General features: G+C 39.8%; 1 protein-coding gene across 1 annotated transcript in view; it reads right to left on the bottom strand.

Moving 5' to 3' along the window:
- Nucleotides 1–15,531, bottom strand: part of tenm3 (teneurin transmembrane protein 3) — a 188,424-nt gene that overhangs the window by 59,689 nt on the left and 113,204 nt on the right. Inside the window, 9 exon segments of the mRNA XM_029442447.1 lie at nucleotides 218–226; nucleotides 2,942–2,968; nucleotides 5,291–5,476; nucleotides 7,720–7,738; nucleotides 7,740–7,921; nucleotides 10,266–10,460; nucleotides 10,556–10,657; nucleotides 12,161–12,401; nucleotides 14,134–14,258. Coding sequence (XP_029298307.1) covers nucleotides 218–226; nucleotides 2,942–2,968; nucleotides 5,291–5,476; nucleotides 7,720–7,738; nucleotides 7,740–7,921; nucleotides 10,266–10,460; nucleotides 10,556–10,657; nucleotides 12,161–12,401; nucleotides 14,134–14,258 — 1,086 coding nt within the window.

Here is a 15,531-nt window from a genome sequence, read left to right as displayed (position 1 = left end):
GAAAACAAACAAGACTAATAAAAAACTGCAGAAATAACAAGAGAAGTGTAACAATAAGACAATACAGAAAACATACACCGAGCGTTTAGAAAGACAGGAAACATCAAATGAAATGGAATAAATCAGAATCAAAGGAAGTTTAAGTTGACAGAGCAGAGTGTGAGGTGGTTGAATTTTGGGACAGTAAAGCCTTTATTAAGTCTTTGGCATGAATTACCTTTATATCCTGAGAATAGGAGAGGGCACGAGGGAGAGAGGGAGGAAAATTAGGGAAAAAAGTAAATTGAAACAAAAGCAGAACTGCCAAATATACTCTCTGTGATGGACAGATAGAAATGGCAGCCAAAGGAAGAGGAGGAGAGGAAGGAGCTGGGATCACGGGAGTGCAATAACACAGCAGCAGAACCTCAACAGAGTAAACATGATTACTTCATTCAAATCTGTCTTCATTCACATTTAAATCACACAAGAGGGAAGAACAACAAAAGGCAGCTGATAAAAAACACAATTAAGTATTTTCTTTTTTTTAATTAACCAGAGAATGATTGTCAAACAAAAACATTTTGTCTAATCAAAGGTCGTGATCTCGCACCTGTCAGTAAATATAAAAGCATCTGGGCGGAAGATAAAACAGTTTCTGATTTGGAGAACAGTAGGACATTGTTACATTGTTAAATTGAATGCAAATGATCATTTTGAAGAAGTGGTTGGTAGAGGAAGCATCAGCAGCAACCACCACGGCTCATGTGTCCTGAGCTGCAGTTACTCTAATGACCACTAGATGGTGGATGAGGGTGTGGAGTTTTAAAGACGTAGGACTTAACTAGCATTAAAGAGCAGAAGCAGAATTGCATTATAGAAAGCGTAGGATACAGCATTATTGGAGCTTGACCCAAGTTAGAAGTCATCTTAAAAGTCAGGATTTGGGCCGCTGCCATTGACGACACTGAATATTTGGGGGTTCAGCAACATGTTAACGTTCTACAATTTAAAACTTGCTCTGTATTTATATAGGCAGGTTCCAGCATTTGTGAAAACCCTCACCCTAACCCTTACCAACATATATGTACAATCCATTATCTTTGGTCAATTATTAAATATAGGATAGAGGATTCACTATTGCCCACCAAATGTTAACTCGTGGCAGTGTGGAGAAAACAATTGATGTTAGCTTTTTTTTAATTTAATTTTTATAACGTAAACACAATCTTCTGCTGACTTTAACCAAGTCCCCCTTAAGGTACTGCAGTACTATGTCACCGGAGTACTGCTTGTACTGGTCGGTCCATCACACTCAGGTTGCTGCTTGGTAGTCAACATGAGCTTCAGGCCCACTATCCTAAATCTGTGTATCCTTCCCTGAACAGCTGAAAAAGATGTCTGCAAGACTTAGAAAAGTCAAACATGGCATACATCTATATAGCTCAGTCACTATATCCAAATGTATACCATTTATGAACAGGATGCAATAAGGAAAGTCAATCATGGAGTAATCTTTTCTACAACTAGAGCTAACCTTGACCTAGTAATGACTGCACCTGCATTTAGTACATGAGATACAGGAAGGCCATTTTAATGTATGCAACAACTGTTTTTCTTTTCATTTCCCAGCACTGCATTGCCTCTGAGCTATAATTGAACTCCTTATCTAGAAGACACAAACGGCTTAAAATAAGCTACATTGTTTCTGTAATACAGTCACAGTGCATGATTATTTGCTTGCATTTGTGTAAATACTTGCAATTACACAAATGTCCTGTCTAAAATAACATATGACTGACATCTTTAGCACAAAAGCCGACTGTGTGAGTGAGATTATGGTTCTTAAATCCATTCTCACACATGTAGGAGTACGCCTGTGTATAAAGACAGGGGCAAGGAGAAGAAACAGCTTACAGGAAAACTAAGCCTGAAGCAGAGCCAGGATTTCACGGTCTACATCAGAAACTTTCAATATTATATGCGTCTGTGCTTGTTCTGAGCTTGTCTTCTAAAAGTAAGATTATGTCAAATATTACAATGTCAAGCATACTGTATCTACAAGGGAATAAGTGGAACAATAACAGTTCAATATGTTTTTGGAAGATATTTATTTTTGGTACCAGTTCTGTTTCATGCTTAATTTTCCTTTTTTCTGTGATCCAGCTTCAACATACTAGAAACTAGATCACATCTAGATGTTGGCTGCAGTGACACTAACAGCTGTACAGAAGCCTTCAAATACATGTCATCCATGTCAAACTTATTCATAATAAAATGATACAAAGCCATAAATCTAATGCTGGAGGTCAACACGCTTCATTACTTTAGGGACCCATTTGGACTTTCTGACCTATATTTACTTGTATGAACAATTGACTGCCTATAAGGTGAAGGGCTTTTCAATAAATGTAGGAGGCTGAATTAGGCATTGGAGTCTATGACAAATACACAGAGTTAATTCAATGTCCTTGTATCAGGATGAACCCCTTGAGATGTATCATCCCGTTTACAAAAGGGTTCCAGCATTTACAAGCTCACACAGGGAAGCTACTTCTAAGGACCCAGTGGACAACATACACAGATACATCCATTCAACTCCATACAAAACAGCTGTAAAGTAAAATACTAAACCTTCTCCAGGTTTTAATTCTATGTTATCTGAAAACATCTAAAGCCATTGTCCATTTGGCAAAGGACAATATTAAAATCCGGAAATGTTCAAAGCAACAGCAATGGTGCATGTTATCAGGGCTGGCGAAATGATAGAGGGGATGAGAGGAAGAAACACAACATACTTACTAAATCCAAATAAAGAGAAATACAAATCTGAATAAATAAGTAAATAAAAGAACCACCGAAGCAGCCACAGCTCCACGGTACATAAAGAAAAGGAAGCAGAGGAAAAAGGATGATGATACGAAAGCGCGTGATGAGGGAAGAAGAGAAAAGAGCACAGTACCTTTTACTCTAATGTCCGGATTGTGAGCTTTAAGAAGGGAAGGAAGAGAAGAAAGGAAGAAAAACAGATAGATAGAAAGAGAGCATTTAGTCCAGATAGGCAGGAGTATAGTAATAACCACCAGTGAGGGCAGCTGATCACACGTGAATGAATGAAGCCGAGAGGGAGAAATGTGCTTAGAAACAGAGAAAGGGAAATACAGACGGACAGCAAGAGAGAAGTTCTGTATTCTTCTTCTGAGTAACCTCATTAGTACGAGTGCATTTTCACAGGCAGTGAATCAGGCCGACTACTGTAAATATTTTGTTAGCGTATTTTCTTGTTAAACCAGGGATTGCACTGGCTTTAGGACAAATAAACATAGCAAATTATGTAAAATGGGATATTTCCATGCTAACAAGAGCCAATGAATATGGAAACAATTGTACAGTGAGGTCAGAGTTATTATTATAAGACTATAAGAAGATGTAAATGTGATGGTTAGAGACCAGAGGACAGAAGAAAAGAGCCAGCCACACAGTCCGTCCAACAACCAATCTGTCGGCTCAATGCTCAAAATGGATTTCGCCTCAATCACTGTTGTTATGCTCTGTGTGTGTCTGTGTGTGTGTCTGTGTGTGTGTGTCTGTGTGTGTGTGTGTGTGTGTGTGTCTATGTGTGTGTCTGTGTGTGTGTCTGTGTGTGTGTCTATGTGTGTGTCTGTGTGTGTGTCTATGTGTGTGTCTAAGTGACAATAACCAAAGCCAATTTGCAACTCTTTCCCAGCAATATTTGAGTCTGTCTGTTTGACAACAAGTGAAGGGTTTGCTTGTGAGCTGAAGCTGCCAGAAAGACTCGACTAATCTTCTGTTTCACTGTTTGACTATCACAACACAACCGGACGGGGTTTTCAACTCGCCATGGATACTCACTTAATATAATTCTATTGTCAGTATTGTAGCTACCATGCACATATACTATATGTATATATATATATATATATATATATATATATACATATACATATACTATATATATATTTATATATACTATATGTATATATATATATATATATATATATATATACATATACTATATATAGATATATATATATAGTATATATAAATATATATACTATATGTATATATATATATATATATATATATATATATACATATACTATATATATATATATATTGATATATACTATATGTATATATATATATATATATATATATATATATACATATACATATACTATAATATATATATATATATATTTATATATACTATATGTATATATTTATATATATATATATATATATATATATATATAGAATAAATGGAATTATGTGTATTTGTGTGTGTGTGTGTATGATTTTATATTACTACTTTGTGTGATTTTATATATATATATATATATATATATATAAAATCATTCTTAACCATCCTTTTATTCTTTCTGTGAAAGTCTACTTGTTATGCAGTCCCTTTCTGTCTGATTGAGTGCTTGAAGCTGCATCAATGACATGCATCACATGCGTGTGTTAAATATGTCACTCACAGTGGAACACTCTGTGATCACCTGCTTCTGCGGTTTGGGACGAACAGAAACACTCCAACCGAACGTTAATGAGACTAACAGTCTTTTCTAGAATCAAGTTATATTCATAGTGATTCATATATTCTAGTGCAGCAACATATACATGCACTCATTACTAGAAAGTGTTGCTTTGTATTAACAAAGGTTGGAATATTCTTACTGCACTAGCAGTTTTTTCACTTGTTTTAGGAAAATAAGCTTTTTAGGAGTAATTATAAAACAGGTCTTGGATCTCATTTTCACAAGTGGCTCTATTGTAGCTCCAGTTTCCCTCTAATCTCGCCGTGGCAGCAGCAGAGACTGTAATATATCTGCCATGGGTTCATCAAGTTCTATCTCTGAAAAAGAGTTTGCCTCCCCACTGAGCAACTCTTGGGTTTGTTCTAGGTTTCTGGAGTTCCGTGAGTAGTTGTGTAGTGGTGTGCTACTGCTTTATTGTGTCGTACTGAAGAAGGTAAGTCATAAAGTATTGCCACATTAGAGTATGACTGTATTGTCTTTACAGCAATCTGGCTACCCAAGGTGTAAATGATTGGAACATGCTTTCCTCTCAGTGTCTTTGAGCTGTTCAACACACCCTCATTTCACTGATTTTGGGAAAGCAGTGACAAGTAAAACACTAGCACGTGGAAATACATGTTCCTTGTTTGTGCATACTGAGTAACTTGTTAGTCCCATTTCCACTTTCCATTCTTACACTCTGTCCTGTAGTGTGTGTGTGTGTGTGTGTGTGTGTGTGTGTGTGTGTGTGTGTGTGTGTCTCTCACCGATATTGCAGTGCTCCCCTGTCCATCCCTGGTCACACTCACACTTGCCCTCCTTACACACTCCGTTCTTGCTGCACAGTGGGTGACAGGCCTTCTGGTCACACACAGTTCCTGTCCAGCCCTCCTCGCATCGACATGCACCACCATAACAGACGCCGTGGCTGCCACAGTTCACTTCACATACCTCTGTTGGAGAAAGAAAGAACAATATCAATACACACGCAAACACAGCTCAATGGAACCTGCAACATATTTTCTGCAACATCAATACTTTAGCAAATGTGGTTTAAGGCAGTTAAAAAGCATTTGAAACAAGACTGTATATAAAGGTATTATGCATGTGTCTGTGAGTGTTGCTGTGAATGTGTTTGCATGATTTTGACAGATAATAAGAAAAGGTCAAGCCAGAACCAATGGAATGTAAGTGTAATTGTGTGTGCGTGTATGTGTATGTGTGTGTGTGTGTGTGTGTGTGTGTGTGTGTGTGTGGGATTTATTTAATTTGTGAGTCTGTGCATATGTTTTACAATGCGACAGTAGGCTACTTAATTGGATGTGTGTTTAATGGTTTTGACAAGACAATACTCAGCGTAACAGCCACAGGCAACACAAATAGAAGTGAGAACACACACTCACACACATAAACTGCTTTCCTCTTGTCTTTGTTTTTGTCAAGCCATATGCTACTGATCTGCATTCCTCCTCCAGCTTTCTTTATCTCACCACTTTTTCTGCACCAATGCTGCTACTTGCTTTGCTCTCTCTCTCTTTCCTTCTCTCTCTCTGTATCTCCCTCCCTTTCTACCGCACCAGGAAATAGGAGACTGTCTTCACCAGAAATAAAATAACATTGGCCATTTGTTCAAATGCCAAAAACAACTTATGTTAACATTTTGCTGACAAGCAATCTCTTCTGGCTGTGTAAATGATGACTCACGTCCAGACAGAACTGACGCGACAGTGTTATAACACTGCAAACCCTTCAGGGAGGAGATCAGAGTGGATAAATGGGTAAACAAAGCATGTGACGGAATTTCTTACTGATAGTCAGTGTTGGTTTCCTTTAATCATGACCATGATCTCCCCTTGACCCTGAAGAAGTAGTTCCTGTGCCCTAACCTAATCAAACCAGTGGTCAGATCAAAAAAGAGAATTGTTCCCACCCACTGCAACCCACATGTTGTCGCTGCTGAGGTTATGCTCTGCCATTGTTCTTAACAGTCAGTGGAAGACAAGTTGGACATATGGCATCCAACACTTGTAAGATGTAAGTACAAGTCTGCTCAGTGAAACAAGGCTGTTTGACTAAAAAAGTAAATATGATAATATAATCAACCAAAACGACTGTGCTGTAAGTTTCCTCAATATAATCATAACCCTAAGCATCAGTCACTGTTATCGCTGCCAGAAGCAGATTTGTAGGGAAAACAAGTGAATATTTTGCAGATAACATTTTTCATGATTGTTCGCTATTTTGATTAAAAACATTTTGTATAGATGCATTATGTTTCCTACCTTAGCAGAACACTTCATGACGAGGAAAGTTCCCCTTGTTGACTCTGAACTCTTCCAGTGATTAAGTCGACATGGCGGCTGTGTCAGGCTTCCCAGTATGTTAACTTCTTGAAAAAGAGCCATTTTGATCTTACTTATCTTTAAAGACCTTAACAATGTATCTGTGTTACTTTTTCATACGGCCCAGATTGCTGTACTCTGACTCGCTCCACTGTCAGGAGACAGCTCTCTTTTGTGCAGCGAGCACAGCTGCAGGGTGACTAACACACTGTATCTTCGCTCCTCTTCATTGGCTGCCGGTCAGTTTAAGAATTGATTTGGAGATGTTACTGATTTTATTGGCCTTAATGTGGTTGAGCCCCGAGCTATGTCACTGACCTTGCACCTCCTCACAAGTTGAAGTGTGATATCCTCAAGCAAAGGTTCTCCTGGCTCATTCAAACTCCTGGCTAACTTCTAGAAGTGAGCATGTTTTCTATGAGGGAGCCAAGCTGCAGAATAGCACACTGCCTGTAAAACTAAAACACCACCATCCTTTAAATCACTCCTCAGAATGATGTTAACAGGTACAGGTTTCGCATAATTGTCTGTCTGATTCACCTTATGTCTTACTAGTTGTTTTACAAGCCATGTATCCCATATTGTATGCCTGTTCCTAGGGGCTCACTTCCTGAACACTGTTATCTTAATTATGTTCTGCTCTGTAATTGCTTTTTCTTTTAATTTTACGCTGATCCTGCTCTTTTTTATACTCTCCTAATGCTTCTGTAAAGAACTTTATTAACTATGCAAAGCTTGGTGCAATGCTGCTTTTACAAATACCCTAAAAATAATTCTTTTTTATAGATTTTGTAAGTTATGAGAAAAATGGGAAGAACATCTCCACACTGACAGACATGACATATGTCTCATACCTAAAGAGCAGTCGGGGCCCGGTCCAGTTCTGGTCGCAGGTACAAGTGCTAGTCTCTGCATTGTAAGTGCCGTGACCTGAGCACTGGTCAGGACACATGGCCTTGGCAATCTCACAGCTGGCTCCGCCCCAGCCTGGCTGACAGTGACACTCGCCATGAATACACACCCCGTGTGCCGAACAACTGGGGTCTATGCAGTCCACTAGAGGAAGAGAGATGAAGAGGGGGAGTTACATATAGTACACACACATATTTAACTTTCATTTTTACATTTTCAATTTCAAGCTGCTTTAACATTTGTGTCCACTTGAGGGCAGCGAACAAGCTGTAAACTAGGACCGTAGGGAAGACCACTTAAGTGCCAGATGATTTTATAAAGCTCCACCAAAATGATATTCCTTGCTGAATGGTTAAAGCTTGGTAACCATAAAGCATCATGGTGTGATTAATCACAAAATAAAAATGTACAGCATTTCTTTGGGGGATTGAACTGGAGCAGTTTCAACCACAGTATGCAGATGTGGTGGCCAGTAGTTTCTGTCATTTCCATGGCACCTAAAAAGGTATTGCTCTTTGAAAGCAACCATAGTAGGAAATATATATATATATATATTTTAATGTGCAGCTATTAAGCTCTTCAAGAGGTAAATATAATTTAAAACTAAATGACTAAACAAAACATCTCCAAGATGCAGACAGCGTAACATAACATCAAAGCAACACAGCTGCTTTAAGCTCAGTGTTTGCTCGTCTGTGTGCTTGTGTTTGGCACACACAGAATGTACAGCTAGACATTTGTGAGGAGATATTCACTGAATTTGACAAAAAAAAGTGTATAGGGTTAGAATCACAGACTCCACCTTTAACTAAGGCCGATACATTAAGAATCAATATATTATAATATTCAACAACAATTCCATAAGGCTTACAGCTGTCTTAAACATGTGACAGGAGCAAAGGGAACTCGTGTATCAAAGCAACCAAACTGCTGTTCACAGAGGTGCTCATTGTCTGAAGCTGAGGGTCAGGAAAGGAACTCAACCCTGAACCAAGTCCTCTTTTATAGGCTACTCATCAGCCAATCACAGGCTCCCCATGCCTCCTCCACATGCAGGTTAACTCTTTCAGGGCACACGCACACACACACACACACACACACACACACACACCACACACACACACACACACACACACACACACAGGCTCCCCCTGCCTCCTCCACATGCAGGTTAACTCTTTCAGGGCACACACACACACACACTGACACACACACACACACACACACACACACACAGGCTCCCCCTGCCTCCTCCACATGCAGGTTAACTCTTTCAGGGCCCATTTGACTGAGATATTTTTCATGGAAATCCTACACGGTGTCTTTGAAATAAATGGGATTAACACACACATACACACATACACACACACACACACACACACACACAACACACACACACACACACACACACACAGGCTCTCTCCTTTATACGCACTCACAAAGGATTAGTGTGATCGAGGATTGAACTAATCTGAAACTGATCTGGTTACTGTCCCCTGTGATATGTATTTACATGTTTGCATGAGAGTGTGTGTATAGACAGCATGTGCACACCTTTGTACACAACTTGAATGTGAATGTGTGTACCCGTATAGAGATGAGCGTCAACCTCTCTATGTTGCCTGTGTGTGTGTGTGTGTGTGTGTGTGTGTGTGTGTGTGTGTGTGTGTGTGTGTGTGTTTGTGTGTGTGTCCAACCAGAAAATAACAGATTAGTATTGATCAATTCAGATTAAATTAGTGTAGTTTAACCTATTTTAGCAGACTACCTGTCAGCAATTTGACAGTAACCATGTGTGTGTGTATTTGTGTGTGTGACAGAAAGATTAGAGTAAATTAATTTACCATTTAGTGATAATGCTGTCTAAAGAAACTACCTGTCAGCAGCTGCACCTTCGGGTGATTTGAGATGATATTACATGCAGGAGAGAAGGAGTATTAGCTTGTAAACGTTATTATATGACTTAAACCTACAGTAAATTGCACGTACCTATGACCAGTACATGTTATGTGCAGAGAAAGATCATGACATGAGGGGAATTACAAAACCTTCAGTTTTTGCCTTTAGGGATTATTCATCATTATACACCCAGATCTGGAAATGTTTTCTTGTTTCACAGAGCAGCAACATGTTGCATCTGAACACCCAGAACCAGAACACATTGGGGTATTTTGGCACAAAAGCTGTAAGAAAGATTAGTTGCTAAGTAATGTGCACTGAAGCCGAACAAAGACCAACCAAGCCCAGTGTCCTCTTTACGTCTGCCAGGATACTACCATTAACAGTTTAATTATCCATCCAGTACTACATGACATTCAAGAAGTGTGTACAGTGGCTAAAGAGCAATTATATTGAATCGCGATCATGAATTCTTATTCAATTCAAAAGTAAAAGTCATGCGTAGCAACAAATGTGCGCTGAATCAATTATTAATGTAGTAAAGTCTTCACCAAATTCCAGCATATCAATGATGGGAAATCAGTCTTACCTTCCTCACAGATATCTCCCTTATAACCAGTATTGCAGATGCAGGCACCCATAATGCAGATGCCGTGTCCTCCACAGTGGATGTCGATGCACTGGTTGGTTGGCACGTCGCACTCAGTGCCTTTCCACCCACTGTAGCACTGGCAGCGGCCCCGGGAGTACTGGCCATTACCACTGCACAGCACTGGGCAGGCGGCTGGATCAGTGAGACACATTCAGTTAAACACTTGAACCTTGGAAGTTCAATTAGTGATGTCAATGATCATCTCCCAACAATGTTTGCGTGTTTACCTCGAGAGCAGTCAGGCCCTAGGAATCCTGGGAAACAGTAGCATATTCCTGAGAGACAGTCTCCGTTTCCATGACAATTCTGAGGACACTCCATAATCGACTCTGATTAAGAATAAATGAAAGAGAGTCAGAGAGAGAGAGAGAGAGAGAGAGAGAGAGAGAGAGAGAGAGAGAGAGAAGAGAGAGAGACAGAGAGACAGAGAGACAGAGAGAGAGAGAGACAGAGAGACAGAGAGAGAGACAGAGAGAGAGTTTGGGATAGAAGGAGAGAGAGAGACAGAGAGAGAGAGAGAGAATAGAGAGAGAAGATAGCGAGAGAGAGAGAGAGACAAGAGATAGTTGTTAAGAGAGAGAGATAAAGAGAAACACAAATAGAGAGAATAGAGAGATAGAGAGAGCTAGGAGAGAGACAGAGACATAGAGACATAGAGAGATATATACAGAGATACAAAGAGCAGATACATCTATATAGATCGATCTCTCTCTAGAGCATCAGATATAATATAAGAGATAGACCGAGAGAGAGAGAAACAGATAGAGACAGAGAGACAGAGAGAGAGCGAGACAGAGAGAGAGATAGACAGAGAGAGAGACAGAGAGAGATAGAGAGAGATAGAGAGAGAGAGAGATCAAGAGAGAGAGAGAGAGACAGAGAGAGAGTGTTAGGGAGAGAGAGAGAGAGACAGGAGATAGAGAGAGATAAGAGAGAGAAAGAAAGTCATAGAGAGACAGAGAGAGAGACAGATAGAGAGTGTTTAGGAGAGTGAGAGAGCTAGAGAGACAGAGAGAGAAGACAGAAGAGAGATTTTTTAGGGAGAGACCAGAGAGAGAGAAGATAGAGAGAGAGAGAGAGAGAAAGAGAGTCAGAGAGACAGAGAGAGAGACAGAGAGAGAAACAGAGACAGAGAGAGAGACAGAGACAGAGAGAGAGAGAGAGAGAGGAGAGAGAGAGAGAGGGGGAGGGAGAGAGAGAGAGAGAGAGAGAGAGAGTGAGAGGGGTGATTTAAGGCGTGAGTTAATTTGGTAGACTGGAATACAAACTTACAATACGCACACAACAGTGGTCCTCTGTGGTTGCCGTAGTTACAGCCAATCAACACATTCTAACATCCAATTACCGTCATGCTGCCTCTCTCTCTTTCACAGACCATTGCTAGCTCTCTGCCGTACCTAACTGGCCATTTCCTGCGCGCGCGCGCGCTCGCACACACACACACACACACACACACACACACACACACACACACACTTCAGGCAAAAATGTAACTCTAATAAAGCTCTATGAACAGACATCTGCATATTAATGCAGAATCTGTAGGCAAAGGGAACATATTGCGGTATCGGAAGTGTTCTGGTTTCCCGTTGTAGTCCATTTGTAGTCCGAGTAGTATTGACTGACCAATCACCCATGAGCGGGTTTTGGACTGCTTCGCACTGATTGGTGTTATAAAATACGTGGATTGTATCTGAACTCCTGGTGGGCTCACATTCATTACTGTAAGTAATAGTGTGTGGATTGTGTGCCGTCTGCACACTTACAGAACTCTCATCAATTAACAAGTCACTCAGTAATCACACTATTACGCATATACTGCTTTTTCTCACCTATGACGATGGTATTGTAACAGACTTGTTCTGTGTTGCGTCCATCGTTGTAAAATGCCAGATGCCAGATTCCTGTGTCCAGGTACTGGATGAAGCCGGCCTCGTGCACGTTAACTGAGCGTGTGTGTCGGGCTCCTCCTGCAGACTCCTCCTCGTGTGTGTGTCCTGCATCACTGTCACTGAGCGATCTTTTGTCTTTGGAAATAAGGCGACTACCGTCCAGTAGCTCCACAAAGTCATACTGAAAGACAAACATACACAAGACGAGATATTTTTCTCAGTACAAGAACATTTAGCACAACTGTAACAAACTACCACTCACCTAAAGGTTTAGAGTTGTGTTGCCGAGCCAATGGCAAAGCCCAGTTTAACAGTGTAACACCGAGACAGATTTCCATTAGCTTTGCTATGTTTATTTATGAACTCCAGAGGAATGTTGATTTAGGCAACCCCCTCACCTTTTATCTAGGACCCCTGCCAACTCATTAAACACTGTGGCCCATGACAAGATATCTCAGTCACTGATGCATGGACATATGTGTGCTGCAATAAACACACCTTAAGTTAGCCTGTGTGACAATATGGTTTCATATGACCTTAGTGTTGTTCATACATGTTCATTGATTACTTCTATTTGATGATAGTTTGCTTCTGTTTAAATAACATTTGAAAATAATCAGAAATAGTGCTTTACTTTCTCTTAGATAAAACAACTGTTACACAAGGGGGACGAGACTGAAGTACACTTAAAGGAAAATTAGAATTTAGATGGATTAGGTTATGACACACACACACGCACGCACACACACACGCACGCACGCACGCACGCACAGACGCACACACACACAAACACACACACACACACACACACACACACACACACACACACACACACACACACACACACACTATTGTCTGTTATCGAAGTGCTAACATTGAGCTGTGATGGGGTGGCATTGTATGAAGCTGTTTTCTACAGATAAGTGGATTAGTCCCTTAATAGAAGACATGATTCATCACACGGTGATGTAAGTAAAGGGTAGTTTAGCTTTGTAAGAAGCTTATCTTCATCATTATTAACCAAGAATCCATTAAGCACTTGACCTAGACACACTTGCAAAGTTGCAAAAGGGATTTGGGGTTTTGACATTTTGGGAGGCAGAATTTGTTCATCACTTTTAGGTATTTGTTCAAAGTAGAAAGGCCAGAGGATTCTGGTGGTTGAGGACAGGCTTTCTGAAACGCTATGTCAGAGATCTCAACATCTGATAAGATTTCATTGTGGGGACACAGATGAAAACACCGCTGTAGCTTCTGCTGAGGTCGTGCTGGTTGAACCACATCTTCAACACAGGTTTTTATTTAGCAGTAGACTCAGGTGCTGCCCCGACTTCTGTCAACAATCGTGCCCATTTCTTTGCTTTATTATATTGTTCTTTCTAACACAACATGTTATTTTAGTGTCCATTTTAACATTAAACGGTCCCTCGTGTGCTCAGTTGGTGGTGCTTGGTGATTTAATCCCCTTTCACACACTGGCTTCATCTATCTTTTAAATGTATGCCATTTTGTCATTGATAAATCACACAATTGAAGTGATAGGACATTAAGTTGGGACTCTCCATTCATTCTTATGATGTCATGCAGTATGTAAAGCATATTGCTGGATATTCAAAGAGAAGCTACAGGGAGAGAGCGCCAGTCAGATTCTCACTATGGTGAACAAGGTTCTTTTAGGATATGATGTAAGAACTATCCCCTCAACAGGTATTTTAGCGTTCCACTTATTCAACTCATTTTCTTTTCTTACACCATTCAATTCAGACTTGTGCCATGTTGAAAGTGAAACAGATGTTACTAGGTCAGACCTGGTAAGACGTGTTGACGTGACTTGGGCACTTGTTCTGACATGAGACCAACATGTTACATTGGCATCAGGTTCACATGCACATGCATATGTTTGTGCAACCAACCTGTGTGTGTGAGGGCGGTAGGCCTTTGCGTCCATACACCCCAACAAGAGCATCTTTCTGCACGGAGATGTTGAATTTCAAAAACTGTGGTTGGTCAATATATAGCTGGGACCTCCAAAACACACCTTGGAAAAAGAAGAAGAGTGCAAATCAGTTCACTTCCTGTCTGTACACCGTATATGCTCACACAACATCATAATACAAAAGTCATGGACTTTAGATACTCCAACACTCACAATGCAAGCACATATTTCAAACGTAACATTATTTTACATTTTCTTTCTAAAAACGTATTTCTGTGTCACTGTGTTGACATGAATTATTCATCCTCTGTATATCCTCATCTCCTGGAACTGCTGATGATGCAACATGCTGACGATTATTCCAAAATATGTCCCATGCTATAAACATCAGAACGAATTATGTTGCAAACAGCTGAATGTATCTTTAAAACCACTTATTAATTATATAATATCCCAACACTGTGTCTCAGATTCTTAATGATCATAACTCGTGGTTATTTTACAATATGCCCTATGATACTTAACTATGAACTATTATCGTAAATGTATACATTTGATGTCTATTGTAGTTCCTATTTATGGAATTTCCACATTAATTTTGTTATTTAGTCTACCTCCACTGGTAACAATGAGACACAACAATGGAAACACCTGTCAGTATGATGCAGAATTATAACCATAGACAAGTAGGAGTTATTGTAGGACTGTTGGATAAGACATTAGTTTTATAGGTTCACACAGAAAGTGACAACTGAGAGGCGAATTCACAAAGAATGCATTGCATTCACTAAAGATATTGCACACAGTACAAACACGCTAATAAAGTTTAGCAGCTGGGGGGGAGTCAGCCCCATCACCCACCTAGCACACATATGCTGGTGGGTAAAATAATACATCATTAATTAATATTAATTGCATTCTCTTATTCTAAGACTTGTTGAGACATGTTTTGAGTTAATTAAATACCTGCATGTGTCTCCAGTAAGAGCACAGCACGAAGCACAGCAGCGGAACTTCATTGTTCAATATTTATATTATTTATTATATATTATATTATTTGTATATCTCGTTTTTTTCTCATGTATTTTCAAAAATGACACGTATGGGAACTTTATTCATGTATGTTTCATGACACACCTGTGATTGCATTCTGTCACTGTGTCAATGCAGTGACTGCATCCTAAAAATAAAGCAGTTTGAGGTGAAAGCCTTATGAATGCACGACAGTTAACACCGCTGTGTGAAGACGGCAATCATCTCCCTGTACCTGTACCATCGTGTGCTTGGCAGCACACTTAGGGCTGCATTTCACCCTTTGCAAGTGCTTTAAGAATTACACAATTTATTGAGTGTTATTTGTAAGGTTTAACGGTCA

The sequence above is a fragment of the Cottoperca gobio genome, chromosome 1 (genome assembly GCF_900634415.1).
Source record: "Cottoperca gobio chromosome 1, fCotGob3.1, whole genome shotgun sequence".
In the NCBI taxonomy this organism is placed as follows: Eukaryota; Metazoa; Chordata; class Actinopteri; order Perciformes; family Bovichtidae; genus Cottoperca; species Cottoperca gobio.
The sequence above is the reverse complement of the archived record's forward strand: the minus strand, read 5'-3'. Positions and strand labels throughout refer to the sequence as shown.